Source organism: Fusarium keratoplasticum, chromosome 1 (genome assembly GCF_025433545.1).
Source record: "Fusarium keratoplasticum isolate Fu6.1 chromosome 1, whole genome shotgun sequence".
Taxonomy (NCBI): domain Eukaryota; kingdom Fungi; phylum Ascomycota; class Sordariomycetes; order Hypocreales; family Nectriaceae; genus Fusarium; species Fusarium keratoplasticum.
In genome coordinates this window covers 2,932,863-2,952,754 of record NC_070529.1, presented here as the reverse complement: position 1 = coordinate 2,952,754, position 19,892 = coordinate 2,932,863, and the positions used below count along the sequence as shown (strand labels likewise).

The window sequence follows — 19,892 nt, the reverse complement described above, 5'->3', positions numbered from 1 at the left end:
TCTACGCAGCCCAGACCACAACCCTACCATCAACGCCGCTTGCTACAGCCTTTGTTAGCTTTTTCTGACATATGACAATGAATGACTTTGTGACTTACTGCTAAACTTGGTCACACGCTCCCCATCAGTCTCGAAAGGTCGAACGGTGCTAATGGTGTTTTGGTGGACCGTCTTGAGCTGAGTGTCGTCCTTGGCCTTGCCCTTCAGATCCATCTGTCGGAACATGTTGAGGGCAGACTCCTCACGGTGCTCGCCCAGGCTGGGGCGGCCCTTTGTCTCGATGGTACCAGCCAGTTGCCAACCACCCTCACCTCCCTGGAAGCGGAAGGCCTCACAGTCATAACCGGCAGCAATGATCTCATCCTCACTGGTCCAGATCAAACTCTTGAAAGGCAGCTGTTGGGTGGTGACAGTGACAACAGCGCGGGGAGGCTGCTCAGGTCCGGAGGGATACACAACAGTGATGCTGCTGTCGTGAGCAGCAAAGGCAAGGCTGTCACCGCTTGGGGAGAAAGAAACCGAGTGAACCCAGCCAGCAGAGTTGTTCAGGTACTCTCCACAGACAGTGTTGAAAGGGAGTCGCTCGCCCCAGACTCCGGGAGGAGGACGGGCGTCCATACCCTTGATGAAGGCAGAAAAGACTCTGGCGTGGGCATCGGTGGAGCCGGCGGCAAGGAGGACCGAGTTCGGGTGCCAGGCAACGCTCGTGATGGTGCTGCGGATGGGCTTCTTCAGGTGCTTGGAAACCCACCAGTCGTTCTCCTCCTCAAAGTAGCAGACGGCGATGACACGGTCGCCGGAGCCGACGGCGAACTTGGTCTCGGACGGCGACCAGCGCACAAACGTGGCAGCCCTGCTGATTCGGAGCAGAACAAGAGTCGGCTTGTAACCGGTGGGAGAGGGCTCCCAGACCAGGGCGTTACGGTCTAAGTGACATGTCGTGTTAGCGTCATGAACAGCTTTGTCGGTATAGGGGTAGCTGCGCATTCTTACCCTGAGAGCAGGTCACAATGCGCCCGCTGTTGGGAGCAATGTCGACACTCGTGACCGTCTTGTCGTGGCCCTTGAGCTCGTCCTTCAGCTTGTAGGCATTGCCGACTCTGCCGTAGAGCTCAACAGCGGTGTCACGAGCGACGGCGAGGACGGAACGATCGGCCGAGAACGAGTGGTCGGCGATGGGGTTGTGGAAGAGGTGGTGAACTTCGGGAGCGGCCATGGTGAAGGTGTTGGCGATAGGAGTAGCTCTCTACTATCGCTTTCGAGTCGATTGAGAGAATGAGAGAGACAAGAAGGGGTTGGTTAGGCGCTGACGATAGATGCTGGCTGTGTAGGTTGCGCTGGCTAGATGGCTAGTGGGGGTGGGGGGTTACGTAGGAGCTCCAGCAAGCTTGGGCCACAGCAGCCGACGGCAGCGCCTCATGGACGAGGCTGGCAATTCGTCGTGCGGCGAAAAATCTCCATCCCGCTACTACACCACCGCCAATATCAGTACGCTCGATCCTGGCGCGCCCGCGCATCCTTACACGATTTTGGCTTAGGGACTGTCAAGGAGGACTTATAATATCGATCACAAGCGCAGAAATATCGAACCAAGACTTCGGTCCTTCCGCCATCTGTCACAATGGCCACCACAGCTTCTCGCGCTCTCCAGCCCAGCTCCTCCTTGCCGGCCAAGGTGCAGCCTATTCCTCCGAACCAGACGTCAGTTCCCTTCGATATATCTCTAATAACTGCGTATTGACTGTTGCAGTCTCTATGTCACAAACCTTCCGTCCTCGAAAATCCAGAAAGCCGATCTGCGAACGGCTTTGTACATGTTGTTTTCCACATACGGTCCTGTACTAGATGTCGTCGCCCTCAAGACGATGGCGATGCGTGGTCAAGCCCATATCGTGTTCCGAGATATACAAGCAGCCACACAGGCCATGAGGTCTCTCGAAGGACAGACGTTCCTGGGCCGCGAGTTGGTTGGTCTCCTTTGTCGGTGTCGCTTACACAGTAGCTCTAACGCGCTGCTCTCTAGAAAATCCAATACGCCAAGTCGAAATCGAACTTTGTGGCCAAGCTCGACGGCACCTTCAAGATCCCTTCCACAAATGCGGGCGCTGCCAATGTCGAGCAGACCGAACTTCAACAGAGCATCTTCAACGCTCCTCTTCCTGGATCAGCGCCCGCTGGGCTCCCTGCCAAGCCCGCCGCGAATGTCGACCATGTGATGAAGGACGTTGGAAGCCCCGGGAGCCGTGGCCAGAAGCGAACACGCGACGACGAGGACAGTGACTCGGACGTGGCTATGGAGGAGGACAGCGATGATGATTAATGATGCGTATGAATGGTCGGCTATATCGATGAGAGAGAAAACCGCGTCAAACGACGGGATCGAGAAAATCGCCTCATTGGATCGCCATTTCTTTGGGCACCCACAAGCCCACGCAGCCTCCCACCAGCCCGACCCATATCATCAGGTAGTTTGTCCTGTCGCACTCGAATTTGGAGATGGCATCCCCGAGCAAGCAGGGGTGGACAAAGAAGGACGGGACACCCGTGACAGGGTGATGCTGCGAGCAAGGTGTTAGTTAGGCCAACCGATCTTGACGATACCCAGGATTTTTGAATTGACTTGTGCAAACAGCTCTCTCGTCTCCGTACTCACATCGGCCGAGATGCCTCCAACTGCTCCGAGCGCGCGGAGGCCCGCCTTGTACTCATCGGGGACAAGGCGGCGGAAGACGGTGTCAATATTGAATGCGGGCTCATCTGGGGGCAGATTGCGCAAAGTGAACCACAGACAAGGCACGCGATACGTAGGATGAAGATGAATCTCGTATTCCACCAGGCCAACATCTGGGCGAGATTGGGGCTTCACAATAGCGGCCTGGAATATCGTAAGACAACGGTCTAAGTAAAAGACAAACTCCACCGAGGATTTATTACCTCGTCAGCCTCTTCTGCGTCCATCATATCTCTGTCTCCACCCGGTACATCATGACTCTTTTCATCGGAGAAGGAGAAGTTTTCCAAGTCCAGCGAGAGATCCCCATGATCTAGATCTGTCTGTAGCGGGCGTCTGATCTGGATATATGTCGTATAACCCCCCTCAAAGGAGAAGTCGGTGCAAAGAGCAGTGCACACCTTTAGCTTCCAGCGTGCCCGCTCCGGACCCAACTTAGCATGGCAATACTGGGTCTCCAGGTGATGGCACGCCTCTGTAAACTCGTCTGGGTTCAGCGAAGGAAAGTTTGCGATGCTCATGGTCGTATCCTTCTCCCGAGAAAATCAGCACCTTGTTTAATCGACAGGCCTCAAGTTGGTTCGTGTCCATCGAAGTTGTGGACTGGCGCTTGACGACCCAATAAAATCGCGGGTCCTTCACACGCAATGGACGACAAAAGGGTTACAGGGGCCGCAAGCTCAGGGCAGACGCGGTCCAGAGCTCCCCGGTGCATTGATGAGTTTCGGCGGGGGCGGTGGTCGTCATGGACGGAGGACAGGCTACGTTACGGACGGCGCCTGTGGTCTCGTGCTTCGCCAAGTCCCCAAGGTCGCTTTTATTCGAAGTGACATTCTGTCCTCGTGTTTCCGGGGCCGGACCTACTACTATTATATCTACTGTACCTACAAACTCAACTCCTTTTTGCATCCATATTCCATCTTTGACTTTGGCTGTTTGCAGTCTTGTACATCAAACTCTGTTTATTTATTTGCCTTTTATCCGTTCCGGCTAAGTATTTATTAATTGCATCAACAACAACACCACGAACCCTCCATCCCGAAATGACCAGCTCAAGTCAATGATCCGCGACCCTTTCAACATCCGAAGCAACAGCGCCTTCAACCGTCCGCATCCTCGAAACGTCCCGAACCAACAAGAATCGGCATCGCTGGCCGTCGCCCATGATTTAGCGATGGCCTTTTCCATCCCCAAGAACGTACCCTCCTTCGAAAACCGGCATCGAGATCTCGAGGACAGATTCTGGGGCTCCGGCGCAAGCTCCAAGAAGGGGTTGCCCATGTACAAGGACAAGCCATATGGCTATTCGCCGTACGAGCAAAGACGACCGCTATGGAAGCGCAAGAGGGTGATAGGTTTTCTTACCTTTATCGTCTTGACGTTACTATACTGGACCGGTTCTTCGTCCAAGAAACAACAATCCCAGAAGAGCACCGTACCGACCGACTGGAGCTACTCGGGCTTGTCTCAAGACGACAAAAAGGCCAATTGGGACCATAGGAGAGACCGTGTCGTGGAGGCGTTCGAGCTGAGCTGGGACGCCTACCGACGATATGCATGGGGTGCGTCTAGATTCTCAGGTCTTAAGACAGAGTATGCATGCTAACATGGGACCCGGACAGGTTATGACGAGTACCACCCTGTCACCAAGAGGGGCAACAACATGGCGCCCAAGGGATTGGGTTGGATCATAATTGATGCCCTCGATACAATGATTCTGATGAACCTGACATCGCGGGTGCAAGATGCTCGCGGGTGGATTTCAGATTCATTAACATGGGACCAGGACCAGGATGTCAACACCTTTGAGACAACCATCCGCATGATGGGTGGCTTGCTCAGTGCCCACTACCTGTCCAACGAATTCCCACATCTCGCCCCCTTGACCGAGGACGACGAAGGCGCGGCCGGGGAGGACCTCTACCTCGAAAAGGCAAAGGATTTGGCCGACCGTCTGATGAGTGCCTTCGACTCCCCCTCTGGTGTTCCTTATGCGAGCGTCAACTTGCACAAGTATGAGGGTATCCCATCCCATGCCGATGCGGGAGCATCGTCTACTGCCGAGGCCACAACTGTTCAGCTCGAGTTTAAGTATCTTGCTAAGCTCACAGGAGAAAAGGACTTTTGGGACCGGGCCGAGAAGGTGATGCAGGTGGTTGATGACAACGGTGCTCAAGATGGCCTTGTCCCCATCTACGTCTACGCTACCACGGGCGAGTTCAAGGGCAAAAACATCCGACTCGGCAGCCGTGGCGACTCATACTACGAGTATCTCATCAAGCAGTATCTCCAGACGAATAAGCAAGAGCCCATTTACGAGGATATGTGGGACGAAGCACTGAGGGGTGTCCGCAAGCATCTGGTGACATACACCAAGAACTCACAGTTTACGATCATCGGGGAGCGACCCACTGGACTGGACAGAGCCCTCAGCCCCAAGATGGATCACCTCGTTTGCTTCATGCCTGGAACAATGGCACTGGGAGCCACTGGAGGTCTGACTGAGGCTGAGGCCCGAAAGCTGCCTACGTGGTCCAAGAAGAACGAAGAGGACATCAAGCTGGCGCGCGAGATCATGGAAACTTGCTGGGGAATGTACAAGTTCACCGAGACAGGGCTGTCGGCCGAGATCACCTATTTCGAAATTGACAATCCACCGCAACCCTTTGGCAGCCCCCGTCAGAGCCCGGCGGTGTTCGACCCAGCCCCTGACGCTGAATGGCGCAGCGACTTTATCGTCAAAAATGGGGACGCCCACAACCTCCAACGCCCAGAGACGGTCGAGAGTCTGTTCTACATGTGGAGAATCACAAACGACATCAAGTACCGAGAATGGGGATGGGAGATGTTCAAGTCTTTCATGAACCACACGGCCGTGAGGAACGGGGGAGGCTTTACGAGCCTGCGAGACGCCAACGTCGTGCCGCCCAAGGTTCGAGATAACATGGAGAGCTTCTGGCTGGTGAGTGACGAGCCGCAACTATTTAGATATGAAGCCACTGACACCGTAACAGGCCGAGACATTGAAATACTTTTACCTCTTGTTCTCACCCCCTGACCTTCTGCCTCTGGACAAGGTTGTGATCAACACTGAGGGCCACCCGTTCCCCAGATTTGATCTACCAACGCTGTTTTCGACAGGCTGGAAGCGAAAGCCAAGAGACGCATCTGGTCAGATTATTAAGCCCGTAAGCGCAGACACGGGTTCCGAAGAAAAGGTAATCACGGAGGAGAAGAAGAGCACCTGATCCTTTGGCCGCAACTTGACGTGATAGGAGCCAAGGGAATTGGGGCTGTGTTGGCATAGTATTCATTGGGAAGCGAGTCTTGGCTGCACATAAAATGATTGGACATGACATGTACTCATACAGCAGAGCAAAGGCGGCATTTGGACAGTACGTAGGGTCACTCGTAGAATACCGAAAGCATTATCTACCAATGTTAGTACCTGAACCCTGCGGCAGCCACATGTGCGTGGCTAACGAACCGTTGCTTCATCAGTTTGGAGCTGCCATGTTTGTTCAAGATGGAGTGAACCAGGTTGCCACGATCTGTTGAGCGGCTCGTGCACGTCGAAGGACAAGGACCTTGATACAACTAGGCAGGCTCCGCTTCCCCGTCTTTGGGGCAGATTGCATGTGATCAATTCTCAGATTAGAGAGCTCGGTTCTGAACGAAACGCATCGTCGAGCAGAGCCAAGAGAAGAGGCAGCCCTGAAAGGCCAAGTGTAGCATGATCCCTGGCAAGGAGGCGCTGGGGATGGATGCTGGCTGGTCACAGCTCTACGGCACGCAACACCTCTCTCTTGTCGACGTGGGATAAGGAGGTCGCCAAGCTTCGAATGGGTCGGAACCGAGAGAGAGGGAGGGGGGAGGACGCCGGTACCCGAGGATCTCGAGTGTTTTCTCGGATAGACGCAATTGGCGAGGATTCGTGGGAGGGTGTGGCACGCGATGGGCTGGGCTGAATCGAGGCGACAGAGCGGTAAGGATCCTGGAGAGGACGCCAAAAGTTAATGAATGCACCTGCTGTAGATGGTCTGGCCTGGGCGGGCGGTCGGGCAGGGGTCTTTCTGGTGGTGTTGATGGCCGCCGGGTGATGGACGGGGGTCGTATTGATCGACGGGAGCTTGGTGGGTTGACCGTTGGGAGTTGACACGATATGCCCACGCTCACGAGACATTCGAGAGGGTATTCGCATTCATCCTTTGTCCTGTCCTTCAATGAGCTGCGTACCTGTACCGTACCGTACCGAGTCTCATCCACTCTCTTGACTCTTATCTCTCCCGTCGTACAACACCTGGGTCCATGCTGGACTAACGAAACTGGGCTCAAAAAGACGTGGGCCTGGACCACACACGTCTAGGAGCCCGGTCCAAGTGGTCTTCAGCGGGCCCCCCGCGCAGAGATAGCGCTCTCCCCACCGAAGTGAGATTGGCCAACAGGTGACGGTGCAAGGAATCTCGAGGATGGATCCGTGGACGGATACAGCATGATGGCTGTTTGACAGCTGGGCCTTGGGATGATGCATTTTAGCCTGCAGCCCATTGACCAAGTAGTTAATGGAGGGGACCCTATCCATTTCTGGTCCAGGGAGGAGGGACTTGAAGGAAGCCGCCCCCAGGCATGTCCTGCCTTCCATCCATCCATTCCCATGCTTGTCTTAAGTTGGTTGTCCTTCCCAGGTTCGGTTCAGGTCGTCAACGCCAAGCAACCAGGCATCTTGTCACCGACGCTTGATAAGCCCACCACCATCTTCTTGCCTCCAGCCCCTTCCTTCTTGTTGGCCTATCTAGTCTCTCTCTCATCTTGTTACACAGGCGGGAATTCATTCTGTTGATAATCTCATCCGCTCGCTTCTTCCTCCGGGATCTTCGACGTCTACACCTCTCCATCTAGTTCGGCCCCGAAATCTGTCGATCCATCGCCGACTTGTACATCCACCACCGAGCTTCCAACCTGGTGGCGATATGCCGACCGAGACAACACCAGGTTCCCTCTCGATCTTACGCTTCCGACGACGACGACGATACGACCTGATCTAATTTCATCGCTTATTCATTACCACCTTTAATCGTAACCCTGACGAACTCGACCAACGACAGAGATCATCCTCGCCCATTGGATCGCCTTCTCACTACCTACCTGTCGCCCTCACCACCAACCTTTGGCAGCGACGCAACAGGTCCCCTGCCCGCAGCCAGCTCCCGCCGTCCCGGCGCCCAGCAGTCCCGGGACCGACAAAGCGTGGGCTCGGCACGGCGGGCGAGGATGACGCCGCAACCCGACGTTGAGCGCAGCAGCCTCAAGATGAAGGAGGAGTCGCTCGCGCCGGGGAGCTCATTCAGCATGCGCGAACCCGACTACGATGACGATGCGCCGCCGCGGTACTGGGACCGCTTCGTCGATGGCTTCAAGCGTGACCGCAGCTCCTCCTTCTTCACGGCCGACCCGTTGAGCCAGCTCGAGGGTGGCGCTGGCGGGAGGGTTCACGATGGCGTCCACTACTACGACATACAGTCTGCCATGCTGGAGACAGCCAACTCGGGCCTTGCGCGGAAACTCAAGGGCAGGCATTTGCAGATGATTGCTATTGGAGGGTCCATTGGTATGTTTTGGCGACTCGAGCGTTGGAGGATTATCTCCGAAGCAAACGCTAACATGATGGAACCTAGGTACTGGCCTCTTTGTCGCTTCTGGAAAAGCTCTAGCAGCCGGTGGTCCTGCATCGCTGTTGCTAGCTTTTTCAATAGTTGGCACCATGCTATTTTGTACATGCCAGGCTTTAGGAGAACTCGCCGTCATCTTCCCAATTGCTGGTTCTTTTTCAGCCTGGGCCACTCGATTTCTTGATCCTTCATGGGGATTCGCCATGGGCTGGAAGTGAGTTCCTCTTGTTTCTGTAGCCATTTTGATTGCAACGCTAACCATCATGATAGCTATGCCATGCAGTGGCTGATCGTGCTGCCGCTAGAAATCATCGCCGCCTCCCTCACCCTCTCATACTGGGATGAAAGCTTAACTCGCGCCATTTTCGTCTCAGTATTTCTCATCATCATCATTTTCATCAACATGTTTGGCGTCAAGGGCTACGGTGAGGCTGAGTTTATCTTTTCTATCATCAAAGTCATTGCTGTCATTGGCTTCATGTAAGTTCTCCCCACCACCTCGCTTGACGCCAATCTATCATCAGACCCCTTGACTGACTCGCGGCGCCTTGACTAGCCTTCTCGGAATCATTCTCAACTGCGGCGGCACACCGGATAGCGGTTACATCGGCGGCAGGTACTGGCAGAACCCTGGCGCCTTTAATAATGGTTTCAAAGGCATGTGCAGCGTCTTTGTTACGGCGGCTTTTGCCTTTGCTGGGACTGAGCTTATTGGTCTCGCTGCCGCCGAGACTGCTAACCCCCGCAAGTCTTTGCCAACCGCCCTGAAGCAGGTGTTTTGGAGAATCACGCTCTTCTATATCGTCGCCTTGACATTGGTCGGGCTCCTGGTTCGATACGATGACCCTCGCTTGGTCGGTGGTGAAAGCGATGCAGACGCAAAGGCCTCCCCCTTTGTTATCGCCATTGAGGAAGCGGGCATCCAGGTCCTGCCCTCGATCATGAACGCCGTCATCATGATTGCCGTACTCTCAGTCGGAAACTCGGCCGTCTTTGGTTCCTCACGTACACTCGCCGCCCTCGCGAACCTCAACCAAGCGCCCAAGATTCTCGGTTACGTCGACCGCAAGGGCCGACCACTCGTCGCCATAGCCATCGCCGCAGCCTTTGGTCTCATCGCCTTTCTCGCCGATCTCCCTGAGCAGGGTGCTGTCCTCGACTGGCTTATGTCCATCTCAGGACTCTCCACCATTATCACCTGGGGCTCTATCTGCGTCTGTCACATCCGCTTCCGCCGCGCCTGGGCAGCCCGTGGGCGCTCCGTCTCGGAGCTCCCCTTTCAATCTCAGGTTGGTGTTGCCGGCTCTTACTTGGGCATCATTCTCAACGTCCTCGTGATTGTCGCCCAGTTCTGGGTCGGCGCCTTTCCTATCGGCTGGAAGGAGGATTCGAGCGCTGAGATCGCAAGCAACTTCTTTCACAAGTGGGTGGGCGCTCCCTGCGTTCTCATCTTCTTCATCGGCCACAAGCTATACTATCGCACCACCTTTGTCACCATACAGGACATGGACTTCGATACGGGTCGCCGCGACTTCAACGTCCCCATCTTGGTCGCCCAAGAACGCGAGGAACGTGCGGGCTGGCCGGCATGGAAGAAGTACTACAAGTTTTTGTGCTAGACAGCGATGCTGCGTCGCTTTGGAGAGCCGCAGGTTGGGCCAGGGTTGCTTGGGATTTTGTATCATTACAATGGGACTTGGATTAGCCTGGAGTCGGACGGATTAGGTCGCCTTTGCAGCCAGAGCTGCCTCATTTTGGAAATGTATCAGGGCTTGGATCCTATGGCGTTGATGGATGGATGAATGGAAATGGGACATATCAGGCCTTTGAGCCACGGATAATTTTGATACCACTACGAGTTTAAATAGCAAACAGCACCGAAGCCTACTCGCTCTTGTCAAAGGCGGGGTTGACGGGCTAGGGTATTTGTACTTTACGCTCAGTTGATGAGCATGAATAACGAGTTTCGCATTCTATCATCACCATGTGCTTCTTGAAGGATTCCAGGTGAAGGCAGTATCTGATTCAGCTCCCAGATGATATCGATACATTCCTGTGCCGCAGCACGAGATCCCCTTTTTTTCAAAGACACGAGCCATCATACCTGTCCACCAATGGATGCCGGCACTTATAGCCATTCTCGGATTCTCCTGGTCTGCTCTGCTCTGCGCCGTCCGGGTCCGATTTTCCCTCAACACCCTACATGTAAGGCCGTGAAAAACAAAAACATGATGCATAAACACAAACAAGACAAAAAGATCAAAGACCGTATTCCGAGGACTGGCGCTCATTCTTCAAGCAGCCCGTTTCCAATGTGGAAAATGATGCCGAGAATGAACCCTCGTGAACCATGAGCCGTATGTACGCATACATCGTTAAAAAGAGAAAAAAAACGAGTAAGAGAAACACGCAAACATAAAACAGTGAAGGTCAAAGAGGGGGGTGTGGTAGACGCCCCCATTGTGCTCCCTAATCAAACACTCCCTGGCACTTAAAAGTCCCAGAAGTCCTTCTTGGCCGATGTTGTGGGCTGCTTTCGAGTAGGGAGGGGCTGCTCGCTCAGGTCGCCGTACAACCAGTCACGGTTTGTTCCCTTCCTGCCGCCCATGCCGTCGCCAGCAATAGCGATCTTGCTATCCTGGGTCTCACTGGGGACGCCGCTGGCTCCTTGCTTCCGCCCAGGCACAGACTTGGACGATTCCTCCTGGGTCTCGCTGTAAAGCCAATCGCGCTCAGTTCCCTTTCTACCGCCCATGCCGTCACCGGCAGTGGCGATCTTGCTGCTCTTGCCGAGTGGAACGCCAGCGGCAGCGACATTGGCCTGTCGAGCAGGGATAGACTGGGCGACTTCCTCAGTCTCACCATAGAGCCAGTCCCGGTTCGTGCCCTTTCGACCCCCCATGCCGTCGCCTGCAATGTGAATTCGAGAGTCGTTTGTAGGCTCCTGAACAGGCTTATTTTCCTTCTGGTGGGCTGGAGATTGGTCGGCGATGTCAAAGTGGTGGTCAAAGTCCTTTCCGCGGTTGACGTTGGTGATATTACCCAGGGGGCGCTCGTTGGATCCTGTTTCTTCCGTGTCAAACAATTGGTTCTTATAGAGCCCAAGGCCCTCGTTGTGGGCATATCCTCTTGGCTTGGCACCAGGGCGCTGTGGTTGGGGCACTCTCTCACCGTCGTCAAGGAGCTCGAAGTGTGCTTCGGCATCGCGTCGAGGCTTGGCAGGCTGCGCAGCGGCCTCGTCCGCGGTGTTCTCATCCGCGCCCCAGTGGCGAACATCCTGAGTTCGCATACCCCGGGAGGGTTTCACCTTCTGGGGGGTGACGAAATCCTCAAAGGACCATTGACTATCGTGCTTAGACTTGGGCTTCTCGTCAATGGAAACGCCTTTCTGAGGAGCATCCTGCGGGTCGCTGCCATCGGCAAAGTCAAAGTGAGAATACTTGTTGGGGTTGGGGCGAATATAGCGTTTGTTCTGCTGAAGGGGCTGATCTGGCACGTCGGTATGCTCATAACCATCGAAGAGGCGCATAGGCTGGAAGTTCTTACCCTGGCCAGCCTTGGAGGGCGATATTTGCTGGCGTCCAGAACTCGGTGAATCAGGCTCATGGCCCAGAATCTCGGTGAAGGATCGCTGTCGGGGCCGGGTGCCAGCGTAGGGTGACACAACAGCAACGGGTTCAGTTTCAATCTCCTCGCGAGAGCCAAACAGCTGCAGGGAAGCATGGGGGTCTCGGAAGGCATTGCTGGAGTTGCCTCGAGTTCGGACAATGGATTCGTTGTGGCTGAGAGGAGCGGGAGGCGCGGTGCCAGCAGACCTGATGGCTGATCGGATGTAGGTGATCTGCTCCCGGCTGTCCCTAATGGGCCAGTTGCGACCAGACTTGCCGATAACCTCGACTTGCTTCAGAAGTGAACCCTGGTCCCATTGGAGTCGGATCTGCGAAATCTTGCCCGCCTCGTCAAATGACACAAAGTGAGTCTAGAGCCAGCATTGTCAGTATGCGCCTCGGCCTGCGCAAGAGCGAATGCGCCCAGGCGAATGACGTACAATGGGGAGATAGACGTCTCGGGCAGACAGAAAGTTGTCATCGAGGCCTGGAAGATAAGGGCCGCCGCCAGTCTGGAAGCCCAGGCCGGTGTCGATCTCGAAGACGGCAACGTTTCTGCCGTCGACAACGTTAAAGACTTCCTCCTTCTTCTTGGCGACAACCTTCTGAAGGCCATTGAGGTGCTTAATGATCTGGGTCGGGCCAGAAAAAGTGGTTGTGGTGGTCACATAGTACAGCGCAGCTGTGTCGGCCAGCAGCGACGAGCTGGGCGCAGCAAGGAACTGCTTGTAAGTGGCCGCCATGACGATGACGGGGATATGCGACTCGTGGGGAATAGACGTTCACTACCGCGGTGTAGCAGCTGTATTCGGAGGATAAGCGGGGGGAAAGTGAGGCCGCGACTCGAAGCGACCGATGTCAAGATGTAGCAGGCGATGATGAAGATGGAGATTAAAGATTTTTGTGTTTGGGAGAGAGAAGAGAAGGGAAGAAAAGATGAATTCAAAACAAGCACGTGGAGTCGTGAAGTGGGATTGGGGAGAAGTGGGAAAGCGGCAGCCGGGGCGAGTCAGGGGTCCGGAGGTACCTGCCTACTGGTACCCTTTAATCCTGGCCACCGGCATCAATGCGCTCCAAGCAAAGCATGCGCATGCGCTGCACACACTGCGGATGGATGGGCCTCAAGGGTCAAGGACCAGCAAGGGGGCGGATAGTCTCCCTTCTCCTCCTCTCCTCCTGCATTTTGGGGGCTCCTAGTGGCGCAGTCGAGAGAAGCAGAGTGTTTAGGCACATCCAATCCCTCTTGAGGAAATGAAAGGGTTGGCCGCCCTTGCTGGAAGTGTTGCAGAACCTTCGTTACGAGGCCGTATCTGCTCCTCAGCTTCGATGCCCTTTGCCTGAGACAGCCTTACTACGGAGCCTCCGTATATCCTCGTGATTCTAGTTTCAGAGCTCTAAAGATGGTTCAACTGGCACCTATCATGAAGCAAACTCAATCCTGACGGGTTGCGCCCAGACTTGAAACAAGACAACGGTACCTGTTTGACAACGCCAAGATAATTGCTACGAGGTACTTCTGAGCCAGGTACCTGGGTACTATCACCACATTGCCAGAACATGTTGGATGTCACTGTCAGCAAACACCACCACATGTGATGAAGAAATACCTGGTTATTCAATGCGCACTTGCTGACGTGCCATGTTTTCCTCTATTTGTTTGGTTTGTTTGCCTGGGTGGTGTCGCATTGCGCTAACGCCTAGCTCCAGGAAGCATCCCTCCCCTTAACTCAACGAGTGAGCTTTGCGCTTATGACAGGCATTGAGAATGCCCCTCCTCATGAAAGATTAGATCTTCGGCTGATTGATCTTCGGGTCCTCGGCAACAATGTGCCACGTTGATGTCATATTCGATGCCTCATCTTGTGTCGATTATGCTGCCCTGCCACCAACTCTACCATGCCAACAAACAATGATTAAATACGATGCTATATCTAAAAAGGGGCAAAGCTTGGACGCGTTCTCCAGCTTAACCGTCCCCGCCTACGCGTTAGCTGCGTCAAGCTCCTGGTCCTGCCCTGAGCTGCACCATGTAAGACGACGGAGCCAGCCCAACGCCGAACCAGGGGCGCGTCACAGCAGAGCCCCGCTGCGTTTCATGTCTTGCCACGCCTTTCCTATCTTGGTCAGCCCACCTCTTTCGCTGAGCTTCAGACATATCTGGCCCTCAGCTTGGGGAGAAACAAGCTGGCGTTTCTCAATATGATAGTGAGATCTAATAGTATGACGTCCATTTCGGTGCTGATGGCTTTGGCAAGTGGAATTGGCGAAACTATTTCAAAATGAGCAGGCAAAGACCCCGATCGGATTCCACTATATCGGAATATAACATTGTCATGCATCCGGATATTTACTTGGCGGGTAACCTTCTAGAGCATCACCAAGCTCTGATTCCATAGATACGTGGTACAACCAACAGCAATCAAGCAATTATCTACTTCGCATCCAGCGATAGTATCTTCACTCCTATGCGGATAAGATTTGGCTCGTCAATCATGGTTTGTGTGGTATCTCCATCCAAGCTACTTTGCTAGATGGATACCTCGTAAGCAGCTAGGACTCACCAATCTGGCTACGGTCCTAGTCTAGATGCATCCGTGATCTGAGCTTGGCCGAGAGGCCAGGTGACCCGACATGTAACCTCAAATGCGTATCATAGAGTTGATTAACGGACAAAAGAACATCATCTATTCATGGACCTCTTATCTCACAGCTCACAGCTCACAAATGTCTTGTCCTTATCACCAGCCACATGAGGCGCCGGTGCCTAATGGCGTGGGCCGGCAATTGTGGCGCGAGGCTCTGCGCCACACTCGGCGAAACACGAGCTGCCGCCTCACTGCTGACGTGCCTGCCTCGTCCCTCCAAGGAGCAAAGTGTCCTACGCTCACTTCCATCACAACATTGCGACTTTGAAATCGACGCTACAGCATCCACGACTTTTCTGCCGCCCGAAATCATCGCGGCATCGCGAGATAAACTCTCTTTGTCCCCGCCGGCTCCGTTCGTTCCTTCATGATACCCTCAACCCGAGCTCCGTCGCAATGATGAGGTCCGTAGCCTGGGCCGCACTCTCATGGCGCGTCTTCTGGCTTTCTCTGCTCTGGACAGCAGTGTCAGCCAAGCAGGACAAGCCCAAGATTGACTCTGTGATGCTCGAGCATCCTCCGCTCAACTTGAACTATTTCGAAGATAGCGACGTCATCGTCTTTCAAGATATCGAGGAGCGAAACATTTACAGATCCGAGGATGCTGGTTTTACTTGGAATAAAGTGTCAGACCTCCCCGATGGGGGTTCGGCGTTCCTCTATCTCCACCCTTTCGAGTCCTCGACTGCCTTTGTCCTTACCAAGGACAGGAAGCATTACAAGACAGAAGATCGAGGCAAGAGCTGGACCGAGTTCGACAGCGGTTCCATGCCGAGCGCCTTCCAGCCCGATACCCTTATCTTCCACGCCGGCGATCCGAAGCGCATCATCTTCAACGGCATGAATTGCGATGGCATCTTTTGCGACGAGGAGACTACTTACACGCTCGATGGTTTTAAGACGATCCAGCCCTTGCGCCCCAGTACTTCGGGCTGCTGGTGGGCCAAGTCCAACACCGAATTTACAACTGGAGATGAAGATCTGGACAAGACAAGAATCCTATGTATTGTCACGGATCCTCTGAGCATCTTCAAGACGAGTCAGAAGCTGTGCGTCTCGGACACGTTCTTCAAGAAGGAGAACAATGGCAAATACCAGGAATTCGAACCCACTTTGGACAGCAACCGAGACGTGACTGGAGTCGTTAGTCTGGCTGCCGTCAAGAGCTTCATCCTCGTGGCTTCGTCATCTGCCAACAGCGACGAAATGGCTCTTTACGTCACGACCAATGCCAACCAGTGGCACCGGGCCATGTTCCCCAGCGACGACAGTCATGACCATTCCCACCAGATCAACCAAGAGGCTTATACTGTGCTCGAGAGCACAAACTATAGCATCCAGATCGATGTCATGACATCTCATCCGTCCAGGCCCATGGGCGTTATCTTCACGAGCAACTCCAATGGCACCTACTTTACCGAGAACATCCCGTATACCAACCGCAACATCAAGGGTCATGTCGATTTTGAGAAGATTAGCGGTATCCAAGGCATCTTCCTTGTCAACACGGTCGAGAATGGCAAGGATGTCGACGAAAGCGGCGCCGAGAAGGTTGTTGTCACCCAAATCACCTTTGATGACGGTCGAACGTTTGAGCCGGTCAAGGCTGGCGATCAACGGATTCACCTCCACTCCATGACCCAGATCAACAACATCGGACGCATATTTTCGAGTCCGGCTCCTGGTCTGGTCATGGGCAATGGAAACACGGGCAAGTCACTTGGCAAATTCGACGACTCCAACCTCTACGTGTCTGATGACGCCGGAGTAACTTGGAAGCAGGCGCTTGAGGGCCCTCACAAGTACGAGTTTGGTGATTCAGGCACTATCCTTGTTGCCGTCCGCGACTCTGCCAAAGAGGACGTTGACAAAGTCTCGTACTCGCTCAACTACGGTGACACCTGGGAATCTGTCCCACTGCCGAAAGACCTGAAGATCAGGCCTGCGCTCCTCACGACCACTCAAGACTCGACCAGCCTGAAGTTCCTCCTCATCGGCGAGCATGATAAGAAGTATCACATGGTTGCTCTGGATTTCGAGAGCCTCGAGAAGCCAACGTGCGGCGACAAGGACATGGAGTCTTGGAATGCCCGAGTGGATGACAAGGGCCAAGCGACCTGCATCATGGGCCGTAAGCAGACGTACAAGCGCCGCACCAAGAAAGCAGACTGCTTTATCAAGAGCAACTTTAAGGATCCTGAGCCTATCAATGAGCCTTGCGACTGTACCGATGCCGATTTCGAATGCGATTACAACTTCCTGAGAGACCCTGAGGACAGGACTGTCTGCAAGAGGGTTGGATCCATTCCTATGCCACAGGGCGCATGCAAGGACAAGGACGATAAATTCAAGGGATCGTCCGGCTGGCGAATGATTCCCGGAAACCAGTGCAAGCGAACAAAGGGTGCTCAAAAGGACGATGAGGTGGAGCGAAAGTGTTCCGAAGGCGGTGGTGGCAACTCTGGAGGCGATGGTTCGTCTCCCAGCGTTCCAGCAAACGGCGAGATTTCGCATAAGAAGAACGACTTCGACTCCGAAGCTTTGGATATGCAGAAGTACTATCTCATCCGTGGAGACTCAAGCTCGGGCACAGACGAAACCATTATCGCTAGGCCCATCGGAGAAAGGACAGGCAACAGTGTACAGGTGGAAAACAAGGTGTGGCTCACCTCGGACCACGGGAAGTCGTGGAAACGCATCCTCGATCAAGAAGATATCATGACCATCTTCCATCACGACTACTTCAAGGATGTCATGTTCTTCTCAACCAAAACCGACAAGGTCCTCTACACGATTGACCGTGGTCAGACCTTCCACAGCTTCAAGACACCCGTGGCCTCGGATGACTTCACTCTCAGCTTCCACCCGGACAAGAAGGACTGGCTTATCTGGGTCGGCAAGCACTGCGACGACGTATCCGGAAGCAAGAGCTGTTTCCCTGCTGCGTCAATTTCCACCGACCGTGGCGATCATTGGAAGACGCTGCTGCGATATGCGACCAAGTGCGAGTTCACGGGTAACTCTGCATACAAGTACCGCCCTCTCACACAGATCGTCTGTCTCGTCCACCAAGAAGAGAACCTCGAGTCCCCGAAGACCATCGTCACGATCAATGATTTCCTTGTCGATGACAAGCTTGTCCACCATGGCACGGTGGCAAGCTTCGCCACCATGAACGAGTTCATTCTCGCTACTGATGAGGTTACCGAGGCCGGCAAAGAAAAGGCTGGACTGCAGGCAATTGCAAGTCTCGACGGACAGCACTTTGAAGCGGCCCAATTCCCGTACAACTTCCACGACACCCATTCATCCCTGTACACCGTTCTCGATAGCTCTAACCATGCCGTCAACCTGTTTGTTGCCACCGACCTCTCGGCTGGTCGACGCCGTGGCTCGATCATTAAGAGCAACTCCAACGGTACGACGTACGTGTTGAGTGCCTCCAACGTGAACTCGGACGAGGCTGGCTATGTGGACTTTGAAAAGGTTGCCGGGCTTGAGGGCGTTACCCTCATCAACGTCGTCGCCAACCCCGACAAGAAGGATGGCAAAAAGGAGATCCAGACCAAGATTTCGCACAATGACGGCGCGGAATGGGACTTCCTGCCACCCCCCTCGAAGGACGTAGATGGCAAGGCGTACAAGTGCAGCTCCGCAGGTGACAGCAAGTGTGCTCTGCATCTGCATCACTACACGGAGCGGGATAACAAGCGCAGGACATTCTCGGCGAGCAAAGCGATTGGCTTGATCTTTGGTGTTGGAAATGTGGGTTCGACTCTTGGGGAGATGAAGGATGCCGACACCTTCATGTCTGCAGATGGCGGAATCAACTGGAAGAACGTCAAGAAGGGCGCCTGGACCTGGCAATATGGCGACCAGGGCTCAATCATTGTCCTCGCAGAGCGAGCTACCCATGGAAACGGCGCCAAGACCAAGTCTGTCTCGTACTCACTTGACGAGGGCGAAACATGGAACGAGTATCAATTCACGGACAAAGAGGTGACCATCCTAGATCTGACCTCGGTCAAGACCGGAGCGGCCCGAAACTTCTTGGTGTGGTGCCGATCAGATAACAAGCAACTGTTCGCCGTCAACATCGACTTCACGGGCTTGACGGACAAGGCCTGCGAGTACAGCGATGATGCGTCTGCCTCTGACTACGAACTGTGGTCTCCCAAGCACCCGCTCCAAAAGAACGACTGCTTCTTTGGGCACGTGGCCAAGTATTTGCGAAAGAAGAAGGATCGCAAGTGCTTCAACAAGGCGACGCTTTCGCTGTTGCACGGATACGAGAATTGCGAATGCACCCGACGAGATTTCGAATGGTAAGCCAAGCCCCTGACGACTGGAGTCGAGTCAAGTCGAGCAAAGCTAACATGAGGCAGTGCATACAATTACGAGCTAGACAACCATGGGCAATGCTCCCTGGTTCCAGGCTTCCAGCCCCTATCCGGCGAGGAATGGTGCAAGCAGAATCCTAACGAGACAACCTGGTTTGAGCCGACGGGCTATCGTCGCCTGCCGCTGACGACTTGTAAGAACGGTGTAGAGCTAGACAAGACATCAGAGGAGCACGCCTGCGAGGGATACGAGGAGGAGTTTAAGCGCAAGCGCCGAACATCGGGCTGGGTCATCTTCTTCGCCGTCGTGATCCCGATCGGCTTGGCTGCCGCCATCGGCTGGTATGTCTGGCGCAACTGGAATGGCAAATTCGGCCAGATCCGACTGGGAGACAACAGCTCGACGTTTGACAGCGATCAGCCATGGGTCAAGTATCCCGTCATCGCCATATCTGCCGTGGCAGCAGTGGCTGCTGCGATGCCGCTCGTCATCACCTCACTGTGGCGATCTGCTACAGGCGTGTACGAGCGGGTCTCGAACCGAAGCCGAGGCGGCAACTGGTCGAGACGGTACACGACTCGCGATAGCTTCGCCCGAAGCGACTACTCGATGGTGGACGATGACGAGGGAGAGCTGCTCGGCGAGGAGAGCGACGAAGAGGTTTGATGGGTTGTACGAGCTACGACAGGAATCCAGGGACTGGGACTGGACTGTAACATGAGAATATGGTGTATTGACTGGAGGGACTGCCGCCGAAAAATACAGTGGCATGGGTTTATATGTTGAGGATGAGCGGATGGATACTCCTTTCGTTGGGGATATAGAATGGACGGTCAGGATGGTATAATTAGCAGTTTATCTGTACTCTTTGGAATATGAAGCATGGTTCTAAGACTGG

The 19,892-nt window shown here is 54.3% G+C and overlaps 6 protein-coding genes and 1 pseudogene across 7 annotated transcripts, besides 1 other annotated feature; 4 read left to right on the top strand and 3 right to left on the bottom strand.

The window, feature by feature from the left end:
- Position 1: 1 nt before the first annotated feature.
- NCS57_00088100 (Actin-related protein 2/3 complex subunit) lies at positions 2–1,216 on the bottom strand (the record flags this gene model as incomplete). Its single annotated transcript, XM_053050956.1, has 3 exons — positions 2–42; positions 99–926; positions 994–1,216. The coding sequence occupies 3 exons, from the start codon at positions 1,214–1,216 to the stop codon at positions 2–4; spliced, it is 1,092 nt and encodes a 363-aa protein (XP_052919471.1).
- A 405-nt stretch (positions 1,217–1,621) lies between these two features.
- On the top strand, positions 1,622–2,320 carry NCS57_00088000 (RRM domain-containing protein; the record flags this gene model as incomplete). The annotated part of the gene is made up of 3 exons (XM_053050955.1): positions 1,622–1,701; positions 1,751–1,967; positions 2,024–2,320. The coding sequence occupies 3 exons, from the start codon at positions 1,622–1,624 to the stop codon at positions 2,318–2,320; spliced, it is 594 nt and encodes a 197-aa protein (XP_052919470.1).
- Positions 2,321–2,393: 73 nt separating this feature from the next.
- Positions 2,394–3,252, bottom strand: NCS57_00087900 (uncharacterized protein; the record flags this gene model as incomplete). Its single annotated transcript, XM_053050954.1, has 3 exons — positions 2,394–2,558; positions 2,654–2,875; positions 2,935–3,252. The coding sequence occupies 3 exons, from the start codon at positions 3,250–3,252 to the stop codon at positions 2,394–2,396; spliced, it is 705 nt and encodes a 234-aa protein (XP_052919469.1).
- A 539-nt stretch (positions 3,253–3,791) lies between these two features.
- On the top strand, positions 3,792–5,979 carry NCS57_00087800 (Alpha-1,2-Mannosidase; the record flags this gene model as incomplete). Its single annotated transcript, XM_053050953.1, has 3 exons — positions 3,792–4,293; positions 4,354–5,693; positions 5,746–5,979. 3 exons carry the CDS (start codon positions 3,792–3,794, stop codon positions 5,977–5,979), a joined length of 2,076 nt encoding a protein of 691 aa, XP_052919468.1.
- A 1,927-nt stretch (positions 5,980–7,906) lies between these two features.
- NCS57_00087700 lies at positions 7,907–10,019 on the top strand (annotated as a pseudogene). Its single transcript has 4 exons — positions 7,907–8,339; positions 8,407–8,614; positions 8,671–8,880; positions 8,957–10,019.
- Positions 7,907–10,019: a sequence feature.
- Positions 10,020–10,891: 872 nt separating this feature from the next.
- NCS57_00087600 (uncharacterized protein) lies at positions 10,892–12,751 on the bottom strand (the record flags this gene model as incomplete). The annotated part of the gene is made up of 2 exons (XM_053050952.1): positions 10,892–12,379; positions 12,449–12,751. The coding sequence occupies 2 exons, from the start codon at positions 12,749–12,751 to the stop codon at positions 10,892–10,894; spliced, it is 1,791 nt and encodes a 596-aa protein (XP_052919467.1).
- A 2,139-nt stretch (positions 12,752–14,890) lies between these two features.
- Positions 14,891–19,660, top strand: NCS57_00087500 (Vacuolar protein sorting/targeting protein 10; the record flags this gene model as incomplete). Its single annotated transcript, XM_053050951.1, has 2 exons — positions 14,891–18,978; positions 19,039–19,660. Exons 1-2 carry the CDS (start codon positions 15,050–15,052, stop codon positions 19,658–19,660), a joined length of 4,551 nt encoding a protein of 1,516 aa, XP_052919466.1. The 5' UTR covers positions 14,891–15,049.
- Between the last annotated feature and the right edge of the window lie 232 nt (positions 19,661–19,892).